We start from the raw sequence: 17,165 nt of genomic DNA, 5'->3' as shown, positions 1-17,165 counted from the left end.
GATTTACTAATGGAGGCCTCCCATGTATAAGAACACCTAAAAATCTCATAACTAAAGCAGTTCACAGTGATATTAAAGGCACACAGAAATTGCATGAACATCTCAGTTTTTAAAATACTGATCACATTTAGTCATTACTACTGTTGCTGGTACCACCTAAATAAGCATGTCTGAGGATTTAGGGCAAGCAACACTAATTTCTGCAGGGAAGGCAAGCTTTATAACTCGTATAATGTGATGTTGCTTGAGTAGAGGCAGAGATTTTATGGTGGCAGAAAAGATACTCTTAGATGTACTCATGGAATTGCCTCAGTGTTTGTGCATAGCTTTGACAGGTGCCAAAGAATTCCTCTGTAGTGTTAATGGATTTATGCATGCAAAAATCTATTTTAAGCTCTCTTTTTTTGGTTAAAAAAAAGTAGGGAGTTAGAATTACCATTTCAGTTGTCTAAAAGAAATTCATATTATTCCTGCAGCCATTTAAGTCTGTATTGAGGGATGAGTGAAAATGGGCCCCTTTCATCTGCAGTCCCATTCACAACTGGTAAACTGAAGAGGAATTTTGGAGTCTTTTTAGGACAGGGGCAGGGAAACAAATCAAAATGTCTGAGGAAAGGTTTGCCAGATATCAATGGTGTTGTCTCCCAGTGTTTTTGCTGCTACCAGAAGCATTAGCAGCACAGCAGCTGTGTGTGACTGCCACTGTTTTCCCCATAATGCTCCCTTGGAATGACGCTACATCATTGGGTAACATCATTCCACAGGCCTTGTGGTGGTAGTGGTGATGGTGGATGAGAATTAGTGGGGTCACTTCAGATGACACAGCATCACTTTGGGGAGGTGAGGTGCATTGCTTTGAAAAGTTACTTTTGTAGACACTGAATTCCCCCAACCATGCTCAATGATCATGTTGGGTTCTGGAGAATATTGTACTCCAATCGAATCTTGTGGGCACATGGGGTGGGTGACAAAAGTGCCTGTCCATTTTTTTTACCACCATCACTGAACTGGCTAACACAGTAACAACATCCACACTGCTTTAAAATGAGGCATTAGGAGAGCATACACCCTATTTTAAGCGAAATCAACAAAGTGCTGGTTCTTCTACATGCCTCATTTTCAAGCAAAAGTACAGGATGCTACTTGTTTTTGGCAGCTGCACTGCCAATAAGGGACAACCCTGGGTAGGTGTTTGTTTTGGGGTGTGTCTGTCAGTCCCCTGTAAATTGCCTACCCGTGCATTAAAATTATGGGCTACCTTCTACTCCTGTAAAGCTGGTTTCTCATCTTCACGGTTTTTTCTCTGCATTTCTTTAACAGTAGATTTTTAATGAGTCATGTCCATAAACCACATAAAAATGGAAAGTAGAGCCAAAAGTAAAATAGAGCCAAACGCTCAAGCACTACCTTCATAGGAGCAAGCTGGATGGGTGTGATGCATGAAGGATCCACCATAGGCTTCGGCCTATTTGCTGTATCTGCGAGTAAACTATGCCACTGTTGAGGTAGTCCTGTGAATTTTTGTTCTCTGGGATCAAATCCAGTGTGTACCCTGTGTTCAAAATTCGAAGGGCCAGAAATTTCTAGCTTTTTCTTTTTCTTCCCAAACATGGTGGAAAAACCTGGAGGGTGAAAAATAAGACACATCATATTATTAAAAACATACAACATGGAATAGTAGATGACAAAGACACACAAGAAATGAAATATATTTCAGGCATCTGATGAAGTGGACTCTTAGTCCCAAAAGCTTATAATATAATAGATCAGTGGTTCCCAAACTTTGGTCCTCCAGATGTTTTGAACTTCATGTCCCAGAATTTTTGACTGTTGGTAAAGCTGGGTAGAGCTTCTGGGAGTTGAAGTCCACAATACATGGAGGACCAAAGTTTGGAGATCACTGTGATAGATACATTAGGCTTTAAGAGAGTGGTGGACAACTTCAGCAGATCTTGAGAATAGGGGTAATTTCCTGAGAGCCCCTAGGAATCTCACAACCTGCCAAAAATGCCCAATCATGGGGAATGGCTGAAAGTACAGTACTTGGGAGTTGGCTTCTGGTTGGATTTTTTAAAAAAATGTCAGTGGAAGGCAGGACAGGCCACTAATTTAGCCCTCCCCTCATTCTGTTAGTATGGCCAATGTTCATGGATGAAGAAAATTGTAGGCGAACAATAGGGATGGTAAGAGTTTTGAGATTTCAGGAATCTTGATGAAATTACCAATGTGGTACTTCCTGAGAATCACTGCAAAACATAGCACACCTTGTCTCAGAAATGCATTCACTTGCAGGCTTCAGCTATGTTTAGCACAACCCCCCCCCCCCCCACCATGTACACATTTTTGAAAATGAGGATGATTTAAACACAGACATTTTAAAATATGCACAGATATAAACGAATTCATCTGGACAATAAGGATGCATTCCCATGCTGTTTTTTTTTTAAAAAACAACCCCAAATTCTTATAACTTTTTACAAAGAAAGGATGGGATGAAATAAAGGATGATTGAGAGCATCACAAGGAAAGTGAGACTGAGAGCTGTTCACACTCCCAACAAACAACACTGTGAGACTCAAGTTTGGGAACTACTGCTGTAAGTGAAAGGAGAAGACCATAATTTAGTAACAAACAACAGGTTTTGTATGCAGCAAGTATTAGGTGTTTCCAGTTAAAGGAGCTCAGAGCAGAGGGAGATGGAAACCTCTCTAAGGCCTCATTCCCACTGGCTTATAATGCGGATCAGGACGCCAATCATGGGTGCATCGTTTCCATTTGAGCGCACATTCGATCCGCATTGCTCCAATATCATTTCCATTGGAATTCGAATCTGAATTGATTTATCCTGAAAAATCTGAATTATTGGTTGATAAACCGGTTTGAAAAAAATAGCAGCTTTTTAGTGAGTTTTCCTGTGCCTCCTGAGTCTGATTCAGGGCAAATGAATGGGAACGAAAGGGTATATGAGTCGGGATCTTGGGGATGGGAGGAGCAATGCTCAAGGGGCTGGCCTGGGGGTGTCACTTGTTTGTTCTCTTCCCTGCATTACCGGCACCATTTTCTCCCATTCGCATAGCCTTTCCCCCGGTGGACTGGGAAGCAGGGTAAGGTGATCATGCTACATTGAGCTCCAAACACAGTAAACACATTACACCCCCTGCAACCCCCCCTGCTCCACATTCATAGACCGATGTGTGAGGAGAGCCATTGAACACAATTTTTATCTATTATTATTATTATTTTCTTTTTTTTGCCTCTGCCTGAGTGCCTGAGCAGCTGATGGGCGTTGCAGTACATGCCTGCTTGATCGCCCCCCTCTTCTCTCTTTCCCAGAGGGAGTCTGGGGAGACACAGAAGAGGCTGGATGCCAAGGGATTGGGGGCAAAGAGAGGCTCCTCTTCTCTCTTTACCAGAGGAACTATGGGAAGACACAGAAGAGCCTTGGACCCAAAGGGATTTGGAGTGAATAGAGGTTCCCTTTTCCCTTTCCCAGAGGGGAAAAGCACCTAAGTGACTGATTGGCTGTGACGTCAAGCGCTTAGGCACTTGATTGACAGCTGCTTTAAAAAAAAAGAGGTTCCGGAAGGGCAATGGGAACAGGGAGCAAAATAACCTGCTTCAAATTACCACAGGGTAAATACCAATGGAAATGAAAACAGGGGTAAAAAACCCCAGGTCTGTTTGCACCTGATTTTAATGGGAACGATGGGTCAGATTCGAGTCAGAATCCACGTCACAATCTGAGTCAGAATTGCAGCAAAATAAGCTGCTTTTTTGCCCAGTGGGAATGGGACCGATGACACCTTAGAGCAAGGGTGTGAACTGTACAGAATGCACCCACCAACACCTCCTCAGCCTACGTTTAAAAATAAATTGGCCAAAGAGTTAAAGATAAAGGAGATCTATGGTTGGGTCTCCTAGCTTTTTTTTTTTTTTTTTTATAAAAAGGCTTAGAAGCATTTGTGACAGGAGACAAAATGGGCTTTGGGGCTATAGAGCTAAGTAATAGAAGTTGAACTTTTCCTCCCTTAATTGATCCTCAGTCAAAGTATCCCCATACGTAATGCTTCTTTTATGATGACATGGAAATATAAACTGGGGTCCAGGCATGTTCAATAAATCCAAGAAAAGGCAAGTACTGCTGGCACACAACTAGCCCCCATTTGTGAAATGAAATGAAAACTGTTAAACCTGTATTCAGTTTATACAAAAGATGGATGGAATTTTGTTGGGCAGTTACAAATGTTACACACTTGTGGCTGTTTCATATTCACAGAGTAAAGATTTGCAATTTATTTTATTCACACACACACACACATCACATTTTAGCTACCTATGGCCCGGTACATACTTGCTTGAAGGTCCAGAGTGGCGGTGACATTTTTTCCTGCGGAAGGAAACCGCAGCCGCCAAACCATGTGGCTTCCCTCTGCAGGAAAAAGAACTTGCAAAAAGTGGGTTCTTTTTCTGCCGTGCCAGTTACGTCCGAGTGTGCCAATGGCGCACTTGTGATGTAAATGGCGTGATGTGACGTGTGGACATTATGCGTCCATTACATCACAATGATGGTGTCTGTGTATGTGGGGCACTGGCATTGTAATGCCACCACCCCGTAGTAGGGTTGCGGGGTGTGCAGTCGCTCCACCCCCGGTGGAGCAGCCTAAAGCACTGGTCTGGATCAGGCCTATATTTCAAAATTCAGAAAAGTACGAATACCAAAGGATAATTGCATTCAAGCTGAGACAGTGATTCAGAAAAAACAAACGGCTCATCAAAATATAAACCAAATGAAATTGGCTCCAACTGTCAATCTGGCTTGGTGTAAATCTACCTGGGGTTTAACTGCCATATTACTGTTACCTTTTTAGACTGTTGTTTTTCATTGGACCACTTTCTTTAATTTATGTACATTTTGTAAGTAAATGGTGTGGAAAATATTTGCAGTAAATAATAGAGTAACACTATCTTTGGAGCAAATATCACTCTGGTTCTAGTTCCCAGTAATTACGGGAGAAACGAGATGCCTAATTCTCCTTAAGCTGACAAACTCACTAGCTTCCTTATCTGCCTGCAGCCTTGAAATAACTTTAATCACTTTGCTTGCCATTCTTATCAGTTCCACAGTTGGACTGAAAATCAGTAAGAGTCTGCTCACATACAGTTCCAAAGCTTAAAGAGTCAAAATGCAATGCTAGATCCTGAAAACTAAGGTGACTGCTGAGCAGGTCTGCTTGCAGAACCAATTTAAAAGATGGATAGGGAAAACTGGGAACAATTCTAAATGTTAACTACAGGACTTAACTCGAGAAGAGGAAGGGAAAAGGCCCCTGTGCTTAGTCAGGTTTAGGGTTAACTGATGTGGTTGGAGGGATACAGCTACAGAGTGTGGGAAATGAGGGCATTGCTACGCAAATCAAAATTCCACCCCAATGAAATTTTCCTTCAGTCCCCACATGTCTAGCATTGCAGAAACTGACTAGATTACCGCACTACACTCTTATAGTGCTCCTATTACATTTTAACTGGTCTGGCTACTTCATGTTGCTTTTGGGAATTTGCAGTTTAAGGAGGGGATTTAGAATTCTCAGCCAGAGAGCTCTTAGGCCTCACTGAACTACAAACCCCAGAATGCAACAGAAGGCAGCCAGAGTAGTAAAAGTTGAATAGCAGCAATATAATATTGTAGTGCGGTAATGTAATGAGTCACTGAAAATTGTTCACACCTAGAACCTTTGTATTTAGTGTGTTAGGATTCTCTTATTATCTTTGCCTGATCCTTTTCTTTAGGTTCCTAAACTGTATTTATAGACACTCAACTGAAGTGTTACGTTACTGCAATCCTGGAAATTTGGGGACTGAATGAAAATTTTATCTGAGACAGAATTCTTATTTGGGGGCTATTTTATTGCCCCCTCCCCCCATTGGTCTTCTGATTGAGGTGGCCACAAATCTCTTGACAGAGGACAAATCTGTGTTAGTAAGACTAACTGCTCCAGTCCAGGGCTAGTTTGAAAATCAATCATCAAATGAAGTGAGAGCAAGGAGGGGACTTCAAGTTTTTCATCAGCACCTGAAAAGCAGAATTTGCAGGCACATTAACCAGCTGGTCACAGTTGTCCCACTGTGGCGAGACAGACTGTGCTTCTGTTCAAATTATATTGTTTGCAAATTTGTGCCTATCCATAAATTAGTATAAGCATATTTTATGCCATTTGGTGTCCTCTTTGTTTGACAACAAGCTTCTTCTCTTTGGGAGTTGTGTAAATCAGTAGCCACCTGAGAACTTCACTATGCTATGTGAAACCAGAGTGCTGGACCAGTTGACCCATGACATCCTGATTGGGAAAAGTGTTTATTGGGGGGAATAACTATTGAGCCAAATTGTGGTGTGGATTGAAGACTACTTTACCAAGAGCCATACTGTGTGTAGATCCAACATACCAGCAAGAAAAGAGAAAGGAAAGCAGTTAATTACATCCAGAAGCCAACCTCATCTGTCATCAGCTCAGCTGAAGGTGACTTCAATGTAATCGGTAAAAAAAAGCATAAGTTGGTACAGCGTGCAAACAAAGTAAGTAGACCTAGGCAGAAACAAATGGCACCAATTCTATACATTCCAGGAAACTGTATTTAGCTCAATGCAGCAACAGGGAAAAGACACCAATTTAAAACAAATGACTCCTTCCACCACTTTATAAACCTGTCACATATACTCACTGTTTAATTATTGTAATAACAAAACTAACATCATATAGTTTTGTCAATTACATTGTATTTTACTATGCTAATAAGGTGCACATTCAGAGCTTGCTTTTAAAACTATTAATTCTGAAATAGAGTGATATACTTGGCAGGTGAAATAAGTTTCCAGTAATTCTCAGAATTTCAGGGAGAAAAAAATCTGCATGCTGAGATAACAGCAAGAAGGAAAAGAAAGGCTAGGACATAACTCCAGGGTTATGTTTATGTATCCACACAGGCTGACACATATTCGAGATAAAAAACCTATCAGTTTGGCAGTGGAAGTTGCATAGCTTTTTATCTTTCAAGTATGTTTCTCTAACTTCTGAAAATAACAACAACCCACCACTGTACTTCTAACAGTGCTTTGATATGTAAAGTCGAAGGCTTTCATGGCTGACACCCATAGTTCTTTGTGGGTTTTTCAGGCTATGTGGCCATGTTCTAGAAGAGTTTCTTAATGATGTTTCACCAGCATCTGTGGCTGGCATCTTCAGAGAATGCTTGCCTGGAAAAAGTGGGTCTCTATATACTGTGTGAGCCTGTGAATGCAGGAGTGATTTGCATGTGTATTGTTCTGTGTTGATGGCTGGCCTCAGGCTGGGAGGCTAATGCAAAATAAGATTAATGTCTGCTAATTGGTGATCATTAATAATAATAATAATTTGTTTTATTTATATACCGCTATTCCAAAGATCATAGCGGTGAACAGCAAGTAAGCTAATTAGCAAGTAAGCTAATTTGCCCCCAACAGTCTGGGTACTCATTTTAGCTCCCTCCTCGGAAGGATGCAAGCCTGAGTCGAGCTTGGGCCCTTTTGCTGGTCTTGAACTCGCAACCTTGTGGTTTTGAGTGAATGGCTGCAGTACAGGCATTTAACCACTGCTGGGAAAGCCCTTGCAAATAGGAAACCACTCAGAGTCAGGGACTTTCCCAGCAGCTAATGATCACCAATTAGCAGACACTAATCCTCTTTTGCATTAGTATCCCAGCCTGAGGCTTGCCATCAGCACAGAACAATAGACATGCAAATCACTCCTGCATTCACAGGCTTACACAGTATATATAGACCCACTTTTTCCAGGCAAACATTCTCTGAAGATGCCAGCCACAGATGCTGGTGAAACATCATTAAGAAACTCTTCTAGAACATGGCCACATAGTCGGAAAACCCACAAAAAGCTATAGTGTTTTGATATGTAAAAAAATGCTATGCATGAACTAGGAACATGTGGTCCTTCAGACAATGCTTGACTGCAGGGTCAGTCATCCCACGCCACTGACTATCCTGGCTTTTATTGATGAGAGATGCAGTCCAACAACACTATAACGGCCATACATTCTCATCCCATTATACACTATGACTTACTGATATATATAAAATGAAGGAGTGAGGAACCTGTGGCCCTCCTCATTCTTATTAGAATGCATTCCCTTCCATTTCCAACCTTTGGACATTCTGGCTGGAGCTGCTCAAAATTGGAGTCAAGCAACATCTGGTGTTCCATCCTTTCCCTCATTTCTCACTGGAAGACCTCCATTGTTCAATTGTAGAATAAGGGACAGCAAGGGTTAAGCCCAAAGCAAGTACAGACGCTTGCTCTGGCAAATTTACCACTTCAGAAGAGTTCTACTTCCAGGTTAATAATGGATAATAGGTTACAGTTCATTACTAAACCTAAAAGTTAAATGTAAGACTTAAACTATTAATGCCCACCTTATAATGCTGCCCAGAGTTGCCCAACTGGGGGGGAAAGCTGCCAGTCTCTTGTACAAAAACATCATTTTACTGTATTTTTTTTAATGAATCCATCAGGGAGTGCTAGTTCATTGATAAGCAATATAGAACTGTACTTGCTATTCCTATTGCTAAATATCTATGCAACTTGTGTGGTAAATACAATTTTCCACCCAAGAGGGAAATGATGTAGCTAAAAAACTAACCAATGATAAGAGAAAACATCAAGAGCCATGATAAAGATGATATGATATGATGAGTTAGACATTTTCCAAGTCTAAAACTTCAAAAGAGCCACCTTCTTCCCTGGGCAACTCATAAAATTTTTATCAAAGTGATATTGTAGATCTCAAAGAAAAAAAATGATCCCAATCTGGATCAGGCAAAAAAGTAAATGTGATAATCTTCTAATTCATTTTCTGGATCTGGTCAGAAAAGTATTCGCTAGGTATCTTTTACCTAGGCTAGAAGACTATGAGCTATTGAACAAAGTACTGGGTTATCAAGAGGCAGGGTTTCAAGCAGCAGTAACTACCACAGACCACTACTGTCTTTAAATCATCTTATTTAAAAACACACATAAACAAGTAAGAAGAAATTGTGGATGTGTTACCTATGCTTTCGTAAGGTGCAGTCTCCACTGGGCAAGTAGGTAATGACCCTGCAGTTCTGATCCAAGATATTGATCTTTATTAGAACCCGAAATGAAGAACTTGACTGTTCAAGGGTGGCTTTGACCCAGATGCCCAGTGGGAATAGGCTTATATAGAAGATTTTCATTCCTGAAATAAACATTGCTGCAACGTGGCTCAATCGTCCTGAAAAGGTGGAGGAAGCATGCATATCTGAACGTCTGGAGTGCTTCCTCAATCATCAGGGAATCATCATTCCCTCTAGCATCCCTGAATCGTCACAAGGGGATGAGATTTCCTATGAATGCAAACTTTGCATTCATAGGAAATCCGCTCCCCAGGAACAATTCAAGGACGCTAAGGAGGGAGCAAGGATTCGCTGACAATTAAAGAAGTGAGCCAGGCATTCAGACACACACGGTTCTGCCACCTTTTCAAGACGATTGAGCTACATTGGAGCGACATTTTTGCCATGTATGAAAATCTTCATACAGTTTTGTTTTCATACAGTTTCATTATGTCCAATCATGATTTGACAACACATTTATGTCCACCTATCATAGTCTGCCACCATTCTATTACCTTATATGGTTTGGACATACAAGGGTGTGTGTGTGTGTGCTGGACTCTCTGCTCATATCTACTACCACAGTGGCTTCGTCTAGTCCACTCACAGATAGGATCCTATTGCTTAGTTATGAATCTGTAACTTCCGTTTCACACCGAGATTGTTCCACATTCACAAACTCTACATAGTTTCTAGTTTAGGGACTATGAAAGCTCCCCAATCTCCACTTCCTGGCAAGTGGACACTGCAATCTCCAGCATGAGGCGGAATTGCAATAGGGTCCTGCTTCTGCCTGCTGCACTGGAGACTGCTCATAGGAAAGGGCAAGACCAACAGTCAGCCATTTCCTGACCGACAAGGGTAGGGGCTGTGAAGAGTAGGCAGAATTATGCCAGGATAGCAAAAGCCAATCAGGAGAAAGCTAGCTAAAGCCAATCAGGAGTCAGCTGGTGACAGCCAATAGAATGTTGGCTGGTAAGAGGAAAAGAATTCTGTTAGTGACAGTTGGAGTCAGTTAGGGTTTTGGTTTCAGACAGTTAGGGTCTAGTTGTGTGAAAGTCCAGAGATTAGGGGCTGTGAGAGATAAAGTTTGGAAGGAGCTTAGCTGTATGACATTGTCTGATAGGGAACAAGTTCAGAAGTGAGGGACTTGGTTCTGATATAGGACTCCAAGTGAGGGAGTTGCTGGTCTGATATCCTGAGGAAATGAGGTCAGAAAGATAACAGTAAATCAGGATGGTGTGAGGGTCCTAAGTGAGAATAACGAGTTCTCTAGAAAGAGAGAGGGAGAAATAACAAGTGTAACTAAGGACCAAACAGACAGGGCAAAATAAAGCTGCTTTGGGTCACTTTGGAGGTATGCTGTTTAAATGACACATGCATCTTAAGAGGTTAAAAGCTGCACCAAAGCTGTGCTCCAATCCTTAAGACTGGAGTGTGGCTTTGGCACAGCTTCCATCCTCTTAGGACGCATGCATCATTTAAATAGCATACCTCCAAAGTGACCCAAAGCAGCTTTATTTTGGCCTGTCTGTTCGGGCCCTTAGTGCAACAAAGTGGAACAATAACAAGTGAATGTTCCAATTGAACAAGTGAAACATTGTTAAACTGTTTTTCAAATAAAGTTTTATTGTTCATTACTTACAAGCTTGTCTGGCTCTGAAAGAAGGACCGTATATACTCAACTATAAGTCGATCTCATGTATAAGTCGAGGGACAAAATTAAGGATTTTGATATAACCCATGGATAAGTCAAGGGTCAAACTTAAGGGCATGTAACTAAAGGATGAACAAAGGAAAACAATGCCAAAGAACTTGCAAAATGGCAGGAGGCATAACTGTTTGTGTTCACACTGAAAGATGGATGGGTGAAAGAACAAAGTGGTGTTAGTGCTTCCAGGAGAGACTACACTCTTGCATTTCATCAGGAGATGGTTTCTATTTTTATGAGAGTTTAAGTACAGTACTTATATTGACCCATGGCTAAGTCAACTCAGATTATTTTGGGTCAATTTTTTGACTAAAATTTCTAGATTTATACATGAGTATATGTAGTAACCACGCTACTAGATACCATCTGAAAGCGGTTTTGGTGGCTCTTATCACATAATTTGGTGGCAGTGGTGGGATAACAAAACCCATTGGCGGGTTACACACCGCCATTAAAGTATGCGCAGAGAGGAAGGGGCGGTGCTTCCGCACCCCCCTAACCCTAGTACGTGCTCCGCGCGCACAAAATGGCGGTGGCCGTTCCACACAGCCGCCACCATGATGGCGTCACGAACGTGCTGCCTCCAAACGAGGCGGCGCGGACATGACGCCATCGCTCCGCACGAAGGCGCTTAATGCGCCCTTTCCCGCGGAGCAGGAAGGATTATTATTATTATTATTAAACTTTATTTCTAAAGTGCTGTAATTATACACAGCGCTGTACAAAGTCGGTAAAATTAAAGAGAATATAAAAGCCTGCCTAAGGCTTACATTCTAAAATAATAACAATTAAAAGAGGAATAGATAAAATTACCATATAGAAAAGAAAAAACAAATTAAAAACATCAAATATCAAACATCAAACAAATCACATCACATCAAATATTGTCAGACAGCCAGATGACAATCACAAATTCCCTGAGAACGCTTCCCTAAACAATATGGTTTTCAGCTCAGCCTTAAAGCTGGTTAGAGAAGTGATGAGCTGTGCATGCAGAGGAAGAAGGTTCCAGGAATGAGGGGCAGCAAGAGAGAAGGGACGGATCCGGGATGGGGCAGAGGAGATCCTGGGTTGAAAGAGGAGACTTTGGCTACCAGAGCGGAGAGTGCGAGTAGGGATATAGGGAGAGAGAAGATCGGTTAAATAAAGAGGGGCCAGCCCATGCAGGGATTTAAAGGTGAATAGCAAAAGTTTGTACCTGATGCGGAAAGGAAAAGGGAGCCAGCGAAGGGAGGACAACAGAGGGGAGACATGATCATAACGGCGAGCGAGTGAAATAATGCGTGCAGCTGAATGCTGAACAGAAATTAATGGATGGAGATGAGAGAGGGGAAGCCCTGCCAGGAGGAGGTTACAGTAGTCTAATTGTGAGACCACTAGGGCATGGACCAGTGTTTTTGCGGTAGAAGCTGAGAGATATGGATGGATTTTGGCGATATTGTAGAGAAAAAATCTGCAGACTTTGGCTGTAGTCTGGATCTGAGGGATAAATGACAAAGAGGAGTCAAAGATGAAACCAAGACTGCGGGCTTCCTGGACCGGCTGGATAGAGATGTTATTGACAGAAATAGAAAAGGAGTAGTGAAGGGTGGGCTTAGGAGGGAAAACAAGAAGCTCGGTCTTGGACATATTGAGCTTCAGACGCCGATGGTGCATCCAGTGGGAGACAGCTGTTAAACAGGATGACACTTGCTGCTCTAGCTCTGGCGAAAGATTAGGGGTGGAAAGGTATAGTTGGGTATCATCGGCGTACAGATGGTAGGAGAAACCAAAAGAACTGATAAGTTTGCCAAGGGAGAGTGTGTATAAAGAGAACCGAAGGGGACCCAAAACAGAGCCCTGAGGAACTCCAACAGATAAGAGGACAGAAGACGAGGTCTGACCACCCGAAACCACTGAAAAAGATCGATCTGACAAGTAAGATGTGAACCAATTGAGAACAAGGCCCGAGAAACCAAGGTCAGAGAGTACATCTATTAGGAGACAGTGGTCCACGGTGTTGAAGGCCGCAGACAGATCAAGTAGGACAAGGATAGAATAAAGGCCATTCGCCTTGACCCGCAAAAGATCATTCAAGATCTTAGTAAGGGCCGTCTCTGTGGAGTGCCGTGGGCGAAAACCAGTCTGGAAGGGATCCAGAATGGAGTTGGTTTCAAGAAAATCAAGACAGCGGAGCTCCTTCCTGGTTTGCGTCGCTGGTGCAGCCATGTGAAGGCTGCACCAGCGACACAAATCAGAAAGGGGCTGAGCGGCCCCTTTCTGGGAGTCCCTGCTGCCGTTGGGGTGTCCTTGGGGCTTGAAGCTTCTAGGCTGCGGGGAAGCAGCCTTTTGCCGCTTCCCCGCGGCCCGGAAAGCGGCAGATCGGGGCCTCGGAGGCTGCCGGTCTGGCAGCTGAGGCCCCGATACACCGGGGAAAGCGCGTACTTTAATGGTGGTGTGTAACCCGCCAATAGGTTTTGTTATCCCACCACTGCCACCACTTTTCGATGGTCTGTAACCCGCCATAGTGTTGCCACAAGAGGAAAATAGTTGGGCGAGTGGGACTCACTGGGAAAGGGGTCCCCACTGATCATGGCAGCTTCTTCCCAATAGATGTGGACTATAGGGATAGGGAAAAGATTCACTGCATAGCACTGGGGCTATAATGAATTGTCTCTTTCCTAATCCCTGCATTTGAGCAGTTTGTTATAATAGCTAATGGAACTATGAGAAGGGTATTAGACACGTTGCTGGTTTACTGCTTTTCTACATTAGTTGAGGAGGGTGCATGACTGCTCCAGCTTTGCAGCTTCACAAAGAGAAACTTGTGCTACATCTTCTATGTAGCACACAGGTTTGGGCCACTGGTAAGGTGCACCTATTGGAATTTGTCCTAAATAACTCTTGATATTGACATTAGTAATTCCCTCTTCAGCTTTTGCTGGTCCATCCACAATAGCTATGTTTCCCGTTCACTTTGTGGCATAGAAAATATTTAACTATTGGCTGCAGGGTCTTTTTGCTGAGTCTAGGTGTTTTTTTTTCCTGAGGACTGTATGTGCTAAAAATGAGCAATTCTTCATGAAAAGGACTTGTTATTTCCCCTACAGCATATTTAAGTTTTTCTGAAATCCATCTATGGACTGTAGAGATTCAGGTGAAGGCAGATAAAACCAAGGCTATTGTATATGGTTTAGCAATTTGATAATGCCAGTGTCTTTGCTTCAAACTAAACTCAACCTATTCCTAAAAATCTTGTTTTCCTTTTATTTTTCAAATGCATTTCAAGGTATTCATATTTTAATATGATATTCATATTTTATCAATACCATATTAAAAAATATCCATATTTTTAATTAGAGATATGCTTTCACGGAAATGCCACATAATCTGTTGTCATCTGCAGTCTTGGATGGAAGCCATGGGAAAAGACCTTTATCTGAGATATTGCGCTGTCAGTATGCTCAGCATGAGGTTGAACATCTGCAACACATTCTGTTAAACTATAATATTTACTCAAATATCAAGGAGAAATATTTGAGCCAAATCCTGGCCAAAAAAGCTGAGATTTCCACACCACAAAGTACTGAATTACTCACTCTAAGTGTCTGATAGACTCAGTGACTATAAAGGTTCCATGTCTTTATCTCTTATTTATTTATTTGCATCCCAACTTTTCCTCAGCTTTTGGATCCAAGGCAATTTACAAAACGTAAAACAGATACAGCTAGATGTTGACATCATTCAAAAGTTAAGATATAAATTATCTATAGAATTTAAGATCATTAAAAGCAAGGGTACATATTGAAGAACAACAAATCTAGACAATACAGCACATAAGTTAAACACTCTTTCTCAATGAGCAGTCAGGCAAAAGCATTTTAAAGACAACTCTCTATATCATCTTAGTAACCCTGAAGAATTATTTTTTTAAATTTTGTAATTGTTTTATGACACAAATGAAAATATTTATTACTCTGCACACCATTGGCAGGTCTATTTTGTTGTTTTATTTTTGTATTTCCATTTTGCTGCAACATCTTCATCATCTTGCTTGCTAGTTCTTGGCAGGTTTCTCCCTCCCCTCTCTCTCTCTCCGAATCCCCCCCGCCCATTCAACATAAAAGGAAGAAAGCTGGAATCATGAGTTTGATCCATGGCTGTGTCCACACTGCAGAAAATATTCAGTTTGACACTACTTTAACCACCGTGGCTCAATGCTATGGAATACTGGGAATGGTACTTTTTCGGGGCATGCAGCCCAAGGCACCCCCCCCCCCCGCCAAAGTATTCCCTAGGATTAGAGGACAGACATGTTAGATGCTCAACCTCCTTCCCTCATCTCCTATGGCTATTTTCGCAGTAGTGAAGCCTGAAAAACACCTCCCCTGCCTTTCTAAATCCCAAACGAAGATTCTCCTGGGGATCAGTTCTGGCAACTTTGAAGGGAAGCTTGTTTCCTCCCAGGAAACACCAGAACCAAAACATCCAATTTGGCTGTCTCAGTTTTTAACCAAAGCCAGTGCACCTCCCTGCTAGGGAGTTGTGGCTTCGGCTCAAGCTGAAGCTGAAACAGGAAGCCAAATAGTTCACCCTCTGCAGCCTCGGTTTTGGTGAAATAGGAGTGAAAAAGCTTGCCTCTTTAAAGTGTTGATTGACACTTTGAAGGAAGTGATCTGCAGTACAATTCACATCATATATTCATCATAATGCTTCATTAATTGTTGTAAAATGGAATTTCTAACACTTCCTTCTTGATGTTAAATTGTTTTTTGTCTTAAACAGCAACCAGAGCCTGTGGGATGTCATAACTTCAGCACTGGATTATGACTATGCAAACCAGGGTTCAGATCCCCACTCGACCATAGAAACCCACTTGGTGACTTTGGGCATGTCACACTCTCTCAGCTTCAGACAATGACACTGGGGAAAATAACCCTCTCCACAAATCTTGTCAAGAAAACCCTGTGACAGGTTTGCCTTAATATTATATTAAAATAATATTAAAATATACATTTAAAAATCCTACATTTTGTTCAAATAATATCATTTTGCAGAAATTAACTCACACATTTCTGTACAGAAACAGTCAGTTTTGCACACAATACACTAAGCAAAAACATTTGTTTTTCTGCACAAAAACTAGAAACCCTGTGATAATGATTTTTCATTAAATAATCTTGACCTGCAAGACATCATGGAAAAAATCATCAAAATTCTTAAGAGACTTGACCAGCAGGGAGAAAATGTCCAAGGTTATTTCTTCTTACATTCAAAAACTATATAAGTAATGATTTATATCCCCACTTCTGCATATAAATTATTTGATTTTCAGCAGTGAATTCTGTCTATAAACTAGTAAGAACTGACAAGACTGAATTTGATTATCAATATGCTGATCCTTTACAAAGCAACTTCCTACAGTCCCTGTGAATATGGTCCTTTGTGGCTGTTTCCTTTGTTTGGTTTTATTCCACAGCACTCAAGCAACTATTTTAATGACATATTTATAAAAACTGGTTTTTACTTTTTAGCTGTATGATTTGAATTATTTTTAATCTTCTCTATAGTCTAATTGATGTTGACCTTTTGTATCATTTAACTATATTGTTGTTGTTATTTCTATCCCAACTTTTTCCCAGATTGGGATGCAAAGCAGCTTAAAACAAATAAAAAAAAAACATTGTTAAAAATTCAGAAAATACAAATGTTGAAAAGCAATTAAACAATCAGAAAAAATAAAACGGGGTTAAAACAGATTATTATTAAAACACACACACACACACCAGCACAGCAATTACCAATATCCAGCACATTGTGTAAGATGGGCCTTCTATCGTTACTCATCAACTGCCTGTCAGAATAGAAAAGTCTTTGCCTGCTTGCAAAAAGAAAGTAGAGAGAGTACCAATCTACTACTCAGGGAAGGAACTGACAGTACATTTATGGTATTTCTTTTAATTTGTAAACTGCCTTCAGTCCTGGTTTTAGAGAACAGAAAGGAAACAAATTAAGATGACAAGTGGCATCCTGTTAGTGAATGAAGATGTCTTCCATTGGATTTATACCATCGTAACTCACTCTTTTGGTTGTAGTGGAGGTTGGAATTTTCTAGCAACAACTAAGCCCACCTTTTCGTGGCTGCAACCCTCATAATATGAACATTTCCTGGCTGATGGGGAGTGGGGAGGGAGGTCTAGAGGACCTCCTAGAAGTCCCTTTGGATGTCTGTTGCTGTAGGGAGATGTAGATATAGGAAGACAGAAGGATGTTTGTGGGCTTCTTCTCCCCCTTCCT

At 41.4% G+C, this 17,165-nt stretch overlaps 1 protein-coding gene across 5 annotated transcripts in view; it reads right to left on the bottom strand.

Moving 5' to 3' along the window:
• Positions 1-17,165, bottom strand: part of PAK5 (p21 (RAC1) activated kinase 5) — a 145,097-nt gene that overhangs the window by 66,022 nt on the left and 61,910 nt on the right. For 3 of the 5 annotated variants that reach the window (XM_089519281.1, XM_089519283.1, XM_089519282.1), the window contains one exon: positions 1,408-1,622. In XM_089519281.1, the coding sequence (XP_089375407.1) occupies positions 1,408-1,622 (215 nt within the window). The other 2 variants (XM_089519285.1, XM_089519284.1) reach the window with 2 other exon arrangements.

The sequence above is a fragment of the Sceloporus occidentalis genome, unplaced genomic scaffold (genome assembly GCF_023333645.1).
Source record: "Sceloporus occidentalis isolate IW3139 unplaced genomic scaffold, rSceOcc1.0.p SCAF_4, whole genome shotgun sequence".
In the NCBI taxonomy this organism is placed as follows: domain Eukaryota; kingdom Metazoa; phylum Chordata; class Lepidosauria; order Squamata; family Phrynosomatidae; genus Sceloporus; species Sceloporus occidentalis.
Note: the sequence above shows the minus strand (reverse complement) of the source record. Positions and strands in the feature narration are given on the sequence as shown.